General features: G+C 39.7%; 1 protein-coding gene across 3 annotated transcripts in view; it reads left to right on the forward strand.

The window, feature by feature from the left end:
* Positions 1–9,880, forward strand: part of LOC138149736 (nucleoside hydrolase-like) — a 15,690-nt gene extending 5,810 nt beyond the window's left edge. For all 3 annotated transcript variants that reach the window (XM_069072960.1, XM_069072958.1, XM_069072959.1), the window contains exons 4-6: positions 3,138–3,249; positions 6,806–6,942; positions 8,917–9,880. In XM_069072960.1, coding sequence (XP_068929061.1) covers positions 3,138–3,249; positions 6,806–6,942; positions 8,917–9,267 — 600 coding nt within the window. In that variant the 3' untranslated portion in view covers positions 9,268–9,880. The remainder of the gene's footprint in view (positions 1–3,137; positions 3,250–6,805; positions 6,943–8,916) is intronic.
* The last annotated feature ends 539 nt before the right edge of the window (positions 9,881–10,419 follow it).

A 10,419-nucleotide genomic window follows, 5' to 3' on the forward strand; every position in this document is an offset into this window, starting at 1 on the left:
AAGGGAGGGAGGGAGGGAGGGAGGGAGGGAGGGAGGAAGGGAGGGAGGGAGGAAAGAAGGAAGGAAGAAGAAGGAAGAAAGGGAGGGAGAAAGGAAGGAAAGAAGGAAGGAAGAAGAAGGAAGGGAGGAAGGAAGGAAGGAAGAGGAGAAGGAAGGAAGGGGGGAAGGGAGGGAGGGAAGAAGGAAGGAAGGAAGGAATGGCTTACCTGTCATCTTCTTTTATCATAGGGCACTAGACTCCTGTTGACACAATATAATGTTTGTTGTTCAGTAGTTTTAGTCATGTCTGACTCCTCATGATCCCATTTGGGGTTTTCTTGGAAAAAGATACTAGAGTAGTTTGGCATTTCATTCTCCAGCTCTTTTTTGCAGATGAGGAAACTGAGACTTGCCCAGGGTCACACAGCTAGTGAGTGTCTGAGGCCAAATTTGAACTCAGGTCTTCCTGACTCCAGACCCACTGCACCACTTAGCTGTCTTGAGACGTTTCATTAGGAGAAAGTTTCTGAGGTGCACAGTGACAAGAATGCTGGGCCAGGAATCAGGAAGACCTGAGTTCAAATACAGCCTCAGATACTTACTAGATATGTGACCATGGGCAAGTTACTTAAACTCTCTTTGCCTCAGTTCCCTTAACTGTAACATGGGGGTAGTAGGGCTGTTATAAAGACTAAATGAGAGGATAGAGCAGTCAGCACAGTGCCTGGCACATAGTAAGCGTTCTGCAGAGGGTAGCTGTTGCGGTCACCATTACATTAAAGGCTGATCACAAATGTAATAGAAAATAGTACTTACCGTTCATGTGGCTGCTACGTTACGGACCTTTGAGTTTTGCTAAGGGCTTTACATATACATCATGATAACACGGAGAGTTAGAGGCTATCATTGCCCCCATTTTACAGATGTGTATGTTGAGGCTGCTAGAGCTTAAGTGACTTGGACAGGGTCACAGAGCTAGCATCAGAGGCAAGAAATGAATGGAGGTCTTCCTGATTCCAAGTTCAGGATTGCACCACCTCACCACCATAAAAAAATGTACACATATGTACATATATATGCATATATACACATATGTTTATGTGTGTATATATAAATACATATGTCTTATACTTCAATACTTAAAAGAATAATAAAAATTATCTAATTTTTACAAGATTTTACTGTAACTAGTATATTAGAGAATACTGTACATGTAGCATATCTACATTTTAACAAAGCTTTTGACAAAGTTAAATCTCTTTTTTTATGGATAGAATGGGTTATTGAATCTCACAACCAAGTTTTGTTTGTTTCTTTTTTGGCGAAGCAGTCTGGGTTTAAGTAAAGTCACTTAGCCGAGGGTCACATGGCTAGTAGGTGTGTCAAGTGTCTGAGGTTGGATTTGAACTCAGGTCCTCCTGACTCCAAGGCCAGCACTCTATTCGCTGCACCACGTAGTCGCCCCAAAGTTAAACCTTTATGGACAATACCATGATGTAGGCTGGACAATACGTATACTTCAGTAGTTTTAACTGATTGGCTGACTGGACCCAGTAACTGTTCTGTTTTATTTTGTTATGAGAAAATACTTTGTAATATATGGAAATGCTACACAAATGTAAGTCTTTATTACTATTACTGTTGTTACTGTTCTCATCTTATATTTGATGATGTTCAGATAGAAATTGCCCTGAAACATGTCTCTATCCTACATTATTCTTTTATGTTTTATATTATTGTATAGTTGATATATACCTCTTTGAGAAATAAAAAAAAAACACTTTAGGGGTGTCTAGGTGGTGCAGTGAATAGAGCACTGGTCCTGGAGTCAGGAGGACCTGAGTTCGAATTTGGCCTCATACACTTGACATACTTACTAGCCGTGTGACCTTGGGCAAGTCACTTAACCTCAATTGCCCTGTCTCCCCCCCTCCCAAAATCAAAAAACAAAACAAAACACACACACACTTTAGATCTATAATAACTTCTCATCTCTCAGACCCCTAGAGCCCACATACCTTTCACCATTTGCAGCCCCCAGAGACCTCCGCTATTACTAGAAGCTCTGTCCTAAGTCCTTCCTTATGCTTGATATTCAGGTGGATGAAATCATTGCTTTTTGTAACTGAATAAAAGTGATGGGATGTGAGCTCATACTCTTACCCAGGGAGTGTTGATGGATGGACCAAAAAATGAATCTAGAGGAAAGAAGTCTCTTGTGGCGTATACCAAAGCTTTGTCTTTGCCCTGGCTCTGCTCAACAATGAGTTTCATTTATAATATTGATAAAGGCATAGATCCCATGCTTACTGAATCTGTAGTTGCCGGGAAGCCGGAAAGAACAGCCGATATCGTAGAAGACAAAACTGGGACCCAAAGGCATCTCAGCAGGCTAGGATGATGTGCAGAAGAAAACAAAAAGACGAAATCTAAAGGGCCAAGGGTAAAGTTCTGCTTGAGTTTGGGAAAAGGAACAGCTGTGCAAACATAGATCAGGGGAGACGTGGGCAAAAAGCAACTTGTGTTAACCCCAAACCCAAAACCGGGGTGAGGTGGGCGGGGATGGTGTCCGTACTGCAAGTCCGGGGAGGCAGTGGGGGCTCCCCAGAGCAGAGGTAACTTGGGACAGCGTTAGCTAGAAGTCCAGAGGCCAAAGACCCGCCGTACACGCTCAGTCCTGGAGAGTTTTCAGCACGATCAGAAGGGCCACTGTGGAGGGGAGTATGTCTAAAGGGAGTCAAGCACCTTAAGAAAATGAAGGCTCTGCTGAAGCCCTGGAGAAAAAGGCCGGGGGAGGGGGGGAGAGGGGGGGGGAGATGGCCATCTGCAAGCTTTAAAGAAGGTATAGCTACAGTAAATGGGTGAAACTTATGGGGAAACATATTTCTGCTTCATCTTAGGAGAAGTTTTACAATCATTAGAACTAGTACATGCCATTATTGGTAGGTGACTTCAAAGGGGTTACTGAATTCCCTTTCTCTGAAGTCTTCCAGCAGAGCCTAGATGCCCAGCTTGAGAGTAGGAATGTAGATGGGAACGGTGACTTGGGTAGGGGGATGGTACAACAACAATTCTGTGATCTCTGCTCACTCTAAGATGTTATAAGTTTGTGTCTAATTATAATAAAATGGAGAGCAGTATGACTTTGCATTTTGCAGGTAACTCTGGTCGCCACTGCGCCTTTGACTAATTTAGCTCTGGCGGTGAAGATGGACCCAATGCTTCCTAAGAAAATTAAAAATATGTCTATAATGGGAGGCAATATGTACTGTAAGTAGTTTTTTTTTAATTTTAAATTAAAACTCAAATGCATAATAGGAAAATAAAAAAACATATAAAAGAAACTTACATATTAAAACTTAAATATAAAATAAGAAAAGAAAACAAACCACGTCATATGCACAGCAGAATGTAAGATTCAAAATACATAGCAATACATTTCCATTTCAAGAACGCCTGTCTTCAACACTGCGCGCTGCGCTGGCTGCCCGGCTCCCTTGCTTCCCTACACACTGCTTACTTTGTTCTTTTTTCCCACCTTCCTCCCCCAGGCTACAATTAAGCATGGTCATAGTTATATAGAGATATATACAAACATGCACCCATATATAAACAGTCATGCTCTGATCTTTCTTTTTCTGTTGGTGCATGTCTTCTTTCCTGTCCCTCCCGACTCTTCTGCTTTACTTCTACTTGCTACCTCGCCCTTCTATTCCCTCCCCCCCCCCCCCCGGACCCCCCCCCCCCCAAGTGCTCCTGAAAGACCTATACATCCACCTGCAGCCATCACAGTTAATGATAATAATTATCAACAACTAATTGATCGTTCATTATCAATGACCCTGAAGGTTAAAACAATGCTAACAACAGGAACATGCAGCTCCCCCTTTTGTAAGGATAATAAAATGATCAATGACAACAAAATAAGAGTGTGCGGTTTCCTGCCTCTCGTTTCATCATCATCATATTCTTCCTCACCAGCACCAGCACCAAGCAGCCCCATCAAGGTGAATTCCAGGCATAGCGCTAAGCCAGGGACACCACAAAAGGCAAAGCAATAAACCAGACCTGGCCCTCAAGAAAATCCGCATCCTAATTTCCATTTCAGAAATTAGTTTGTCTTTCTTGACTTTTAGAGGGAAATTAACTCACCCCTACGTAGAAACATTTCCCAAACAATTTAAAGTGCTTTATCCCTTGGTTTCCTTTCCTCTTTCTACAAAGCAATTTGCTATTACAAGTCAAACCCATTGCTGTGAATACAATTTTCTCTTTTTTAATATTTTATTTTTTTTCCAATTTCATGTAAAAACATTTTGACATCAATTTTAAATTTTTATATTTCATTTTTTTCCAGTTTCACATAACATTTTTAATACGTGTTTTTTTTTCATTTTGAGTTCCAAATTCTGTCCCTTCCTCTCCCTTCCTTCAGAAGGCAATCACTTTGTTATAGATTATGCATATGTAGTCATGCAAAACATAATTCCATATTAGCCATGTTGTGAAAGAAAACACACAAAAAAATAAAATGAATTTAAATAAATTTAAAAGGTTAAAAAAAAGTTTTGATCTGCATCTATCAGTTTTTTCTCTGGAGGTGGATAACATTTTTCATTATAAATCCTTCAGAATTGTCTCAGGTATTGCTGAGAATAGCTCTCATTTTACGATATTGCTGTTACTGTGTCTCCTGGCTGTGTCTTACTGTGTCTCCTGGCTCTCCTTACTTCACTTCACGTGAGTCTTCAGTTCATGGAAGTCTTCCCAGGTTTTTCTGAGAGCATACTGCTCGTCATTTTTATAGCACAATAGCACTCCATCACAATTATATATAACACAACTTGTTCAGCTATTCACCTTGATTTCCAATGCTTTCTCACCACAAAGAGCTGCTATAAATATTTTTGTACATATAGATCCTTTTCCTTTTCCTTTGATCTCTTTGGGGAACAGAACTAGCAGTGGTATCGCTGGGTCAAAGGATATGCACAGCTTTTTAGCCTTTTCAGCATAGTTTCAAATTGTTCTCCAGACTGGTTGGATTAGTTCACAACTCTACCAACAGTACATTCGTGTCCCAGTTTTCCCATATCCCTTCCAACATTTGTTATTTTCCTTTTTTGTCCTATTAGCCAACGAGTGATGTGGTACCTCAGAGCATTTCTCTAATCAATAGTGATTTAGAGCATTTTTTCATATGACTATAGATAGCTTTGATTCTTTTTCTGAAAATTGCTTGTTCATATCCTTTGAGCATTTATCAGTTGAAGAGTAACTTATATTCTTATAAATTGGATTCAATTCTCTATATACTTGAGAAATAAGGCCTTTATCATAGAAGTTTACTGTAAACATTTTTGCCCAGTTTCCTGCTAATCTTGGCTGCATTGGTTTTTGTGTGTGTGCAAAAGCATTTTAATTTAAAGAGAATTATCCATTTTATATTCTATAATGCTCTCTATATCTTGTTGGTCATAAATTCTTACCCATAGATCTGACAGGTAAAATATTCCATGCTCCCCTAATTTGTTTATGGTTATCACCCTTTATATTTAAATCACGTGCCCATTTTGACTTTATCTTGGCATAATGTGTGAGATGTTCGTCTATACCTGGCTTCTATCAATTGTTTTCCAATTTTGCCAGCAATTTTTGTCAAATAATGAGTTCTTGTCCCAAAAGTTTGTATCTTTACATTTATCAAACATTGGATTACTGTGGTCACTTAAAACTGTGTTATGATTACAATTTTTTTTCTCTTTTTACTTATTTTTGTCTTTTTGGAGGGGGAAAGGCAGGGTAGTTGGGGTTAAGTGACTTGCCCAAGGTCACATAGCTAGTAAGTATTAAGTGTCTGATGCTGGATTTGAGCTCAGGTCCTCCTGACTCCAGGGCCAGTGCTCTATTCACTGTGCCACCTAGCTGGTCCTATGAATACAATTTTCAATTAAGATCTCACTATTAAGAAAGATCATGAAACCTCAGTCATTTCAAAGTCCAGTTATTTTGACTCAACAAAACTGGAAACAGATGGGTAGATGAGAGGCAGAGATGTTGTCGATCCATAATGGCCCTTCCTTCCCCAACTTCTCACCTCTCAAACAAACTCCTGGAGCCCACATATCTTCCGATGTCCCAGAACCCTTGCACTTCTATCATTCTATCTTAAACCACGGAAACCCCATCAATGACTTAATGGTGAGGAAATCCCTACTTCCTTTTTTTTAGTGGAGAGAGGTGAGAGGGCTTCTTCTCTTCCCTCTGCCAGAGTTAAAGTGTGGAAACTAGGGAGGTGATATTGGAGTGGAAATATGTTTAAAGACAGTCTGACATCAGGACTTTGGTCCCATTTTCCAATAGAAACATTGCTATAAATGAGAGTTATATGCTTCTATGACCAGGTATATTTTTTATTTCAACTTTATTTTTTGTTTAGTCTCCAGGACTCTCCATTCCTCTCCCCCTCTCCCATCCATTGAGAAAAAAAGAAAAATAAAACCAGTTACAAATATATATAATCATGTAAAACACATTCCCACATTAGTCATGGCTCTATATTTTAAAAATATTATCGAGTAAGTAGGTCCCATAGACTGGCCTGGATCCAAATTACTGTCTCTGATACTGTTACTTTAGGAAAATATGTGAATTCTAAAGAACCACCGTATTCATGAATTTTCATTGAACAACTAATTCTTTGAGTTCTATCTTTCTGGGGTTTCTTTCCCTTTTTATTTTATTTATATATTTATTTGACTAATGAGAAAATATAAGATCTGGTGAATGATTTTTGTGGGTTCTTTTCTACTATGTATTTTCTTAGCCAGAGGAAACATTGACTTCTGTGCAGAATTCAATTTCGCGGCAGACCCAGAGGCAGCTCACATTGTCTTAAATGAATATACTTGTCCGACTTCTATTTCAACTTGGGAATTTGCAAGCGCACACGCGCTACCTTGGGTAAGTTGTTAGACACTCATTGTCCCCTTGCATTTCTGAAATAGGCAATCACGTGCCCTTCGTGGTAGAAGAAAGGACTTATCTCTAACTCTTATTTAATACCCTGTGACATTCATTCCGGGGCCTGCTAGAGCCAGCTCACCGACAATGGGGAGGGCCAGTTGTTAACTTTCCGTGTATTTACACCTTGGAAATCATCGGGGCTTCGTTTATTTTTTTTTTTTAAAGCAATTGGGGTTAAGTAACTTGCTCAAGGTTACATGACCAGTTATTTCTGGGTGTGGTGCTGAGTATCTGAGCCCGGATTTGATCCAGGTTATCCCGACACTGGAGCCGGTGCTCTTACTAGCTGAGCCACCTGGCTGCCCCAGGGGCTTCGTTTATTGTTCTGTTGATTGTTTAGACTTAAGAATGAGATGGAGAAAATATTAATAATTCAGATTAAACTTAAGAATATGTCCTGCAGTATATAATCCTCTTTCTCCCCCCAGCCCCTAAGCAGTGGTTAAATCCCACCATCATGGCTCTTGGGCTAATGAAGATTCCTAGAATTTATGAGTTAAAATCATACACAGACACACACAATCAGCAGCCACCAATTATTACCACGTGTTCACTCACCGGCAAGGCTTCTGGGTAGCAATATTAGACACAGTATGTACGAAAACTGAAAAGAATTGTTGTTTTGTGGTTGTTTTAGTCACGTCCAACTCTTTATGACCTCTTTTTTTTGGGGGGGGGAGTGTTTCTTGGCAAAGATGCTGAAGTGGTTTGCCATTTCCTTCTCCAGCTTATTTTACAGATGAGGAAACTGAGGCAAACAGGGTTAAGTGACTTGCCCAGGGTCACACAGATATTAAGTGTCCTAAGCCAGATTAGAACTCCAGCCTGACACTCTATCCACCTTGCCACCTAGTTGCCTTATGAAAAGAATGACAAATTCAAAGAAGAATGCCAGTGTTCACATTCTTTACTTTTATCTATTGCAGTCCCTCCCCTTTATAAGAAAAAAGCTTTAGGTACGTCCCTGCTAGCTGTCTTACCTTATCTCTCCTCTCCCTCAAGGTCAGACTCCTTCAGAAAGTCGTCTTTTTGAAATCAACAAATGCTACAAATCAAGGCTTCATTCATTATTCTAGACTTCACAGTGCTTACATTCAGTGCCTAAATTTCACCACAAACTTCCTTCAGTTATAAATACAGACTGGGGGGGGGGGTATTTAAACAGATAGCCTACAGTGACGTAGTTCATTTTTTTACCAAAGGTATGATTTGGGGGGAGCACCCAGGAAGGAACCCCCCCCTCCACTGTGGATCAGCTCCTGTTTTGCCACTTTTAGCCTCAGTGAGTGGCCCAGGCAGGCCCTGAGAGCTTGGCCATGGTCACATAGCCCAGATGTGCCAGAGGTGGAACCAAGCCCAAGTGGTCCTTCCTCCAAGGCTGGCATTCTCTCCCCATGCCAGACTACCTCTCAGGCAATTCACTGGCTCCATTGTACTGGGCTCTTTGTTAGTATCGTTGGCATAGCCTTTGGTCATGGCCGTGCTGTAACCCTTCAGACCCCACTGATCAGGTGTGCCTGAAGCCCTGCTCTCCAAATCAGAAAATCTCGAATTTATGGAGAGCTCCATGTCCTTCTCATTTCATTGTTTTCTGCTCTGTTGCTTTAATGTTGCATCAGCTGAAGTATGATGTAGGACAGAGAAAGGGAGTGGACCTGGGATTTTCTTGGGGTAGGAAAATTCTGGGTGAAGAAACTCCTTAATTTGGTTCTCACCTTCTCAGCAATTATAGCAGAACGAGAACACTGGGAGCTCAAGTAACTTTCCCAGGGTCATACAGGAAGTATGTTTGGCTAGCCCTTGGATTCAGGGCTTCCCAAGGCTGACAATAAGCTTTTTATCCTGGTAGATCATGAAAGAAGAAAGACCAAGCATTATGTTTAGAGCATTTGTCTTTTTCTATGTCTTTAGGAATTTTATGAGAAGTGTACTTCTCAGGACAGTGAAAAAGCAAGGTTTTTGAAAGAAATCTATACAGTAACCACAGGGTATCAAAAGCGTCCCATTCCCAAGCTAAGAGCTCTCTACCGGAAACCAGGATTTGTGTCTTGTGATTGCTTTGCGATGGCCGCTGCAATTGATGAGGACTTGGTCACAGAATCCATCTTCTGTGCTGTGTCCGTGGAACTTACTGGCTCCTACACCCGGGGAATGATGATTTTGGATTTCGATGGCAGGCTTCAGAAAGAAAACAAAGTTTCCATCGCAAAAGAGTTGGATGTGGAAAAATTCAAAGGTCTCCTGATCGCTGCTTTGAAATAGTAAAAAAAAAAAATAGTAGCTGGCATTGAAACAGCATTTTAAGGTTTTCAAAGCCCTTTACTTATGCTATCTCATTTGAGTTGAAATAGTTTCCATGATGATCTCACATAATAATTTTTATTATCATTTTAGTATGCTACTATTATTTTATTATAATTTTTGTTATAAGGTATTCAGCTAAAAATTACATCAGATCTTTTGAAATAATTCAAATTCATCAATTTATTCAAATATTAGAACCAAATTCTAATTTTAAAATCTGAAGGGAAAATTTCATAATATTCACTGAAACTGAGTTCTGATGAGGTTTCAGCATGTTGGTGTTTTTGTGTGAATTTAAACTGTTTTCATATGATTGCATTGCATGGACTCCAGTATGAGGTCTTTGAGTTTTCAGAAGTAATGGTTATGTCTATTTACTGGCCCCAGAATAAGTTGTGCCTAAGAGAATTCATTGATTTAATTCACCATATCTCATACAGAAGGCATTTTAAATAATTCACAAAGGCAGACAATCAAATGCTACTTTTGTCTTGATTTTACTAGTTTAAATTCGAATTCAGTTTGTTTTCATGGTAACAGCTTTCTGTTTAATAAAAACTTAAGGACTGACTGATATGCTTTTATTATTATTTGTGACGAGGGTCTATGTCTTCTCTTTCTTTGGTACATAGTACTTTCTACCTAGTTTGTACTCAACAAAAGTTGACTGATTATGTGAGAAATGGACATATACAAAGGCAGTCTCTATGCTTTACTAATCAATAAACATGAAAATATCATAAAAGACATATTGTCTCCATAAAAATTACCTTTAATAGTGTATTGGACTTGCCCAATCAGCAAAGAAAGTCTGGGGAGGAGGGGAAGGAATACTATCCGAAGAGATGGAAAGTTTAAAAATTTTACAACAAAGTTTAAAAAGCAACTGACCTGGTACATTTGAATGTTGGTTCAAAATCTTTTTTTCTAGACCTAAATCCCTTTACCCTCCTCTCTCTATAGAGTATTTGTTGAATATACTCGATCTGAAAAGTATTGCTGTGGGCTAAGGACAGTGAGCTGAGTGGGAGGGAGTAAGTAAAGGGAGAAAAGAAGCTGATACTGAATGAAAGAAAAGAACTTTAGCTCATTTAGCTTTGGGGAGAAGAG

This window comes from Petaurus breviceps, unplaced genomic scaffold, assembly GCF_028583685.1.
Source record: "Petaurus breviceps papuanus isolate PSGF00001 unplaced genomic scaffold, PetGlider_PUasm1.0 90849, whole genome shotgun sequence".
Classification (NCBI taxonomy): Eukaryota; Metazoa; Chordata; class Mammalia; order Diprotodontia; family Petauridae; genus Petaurus; species Petaurus breviceps.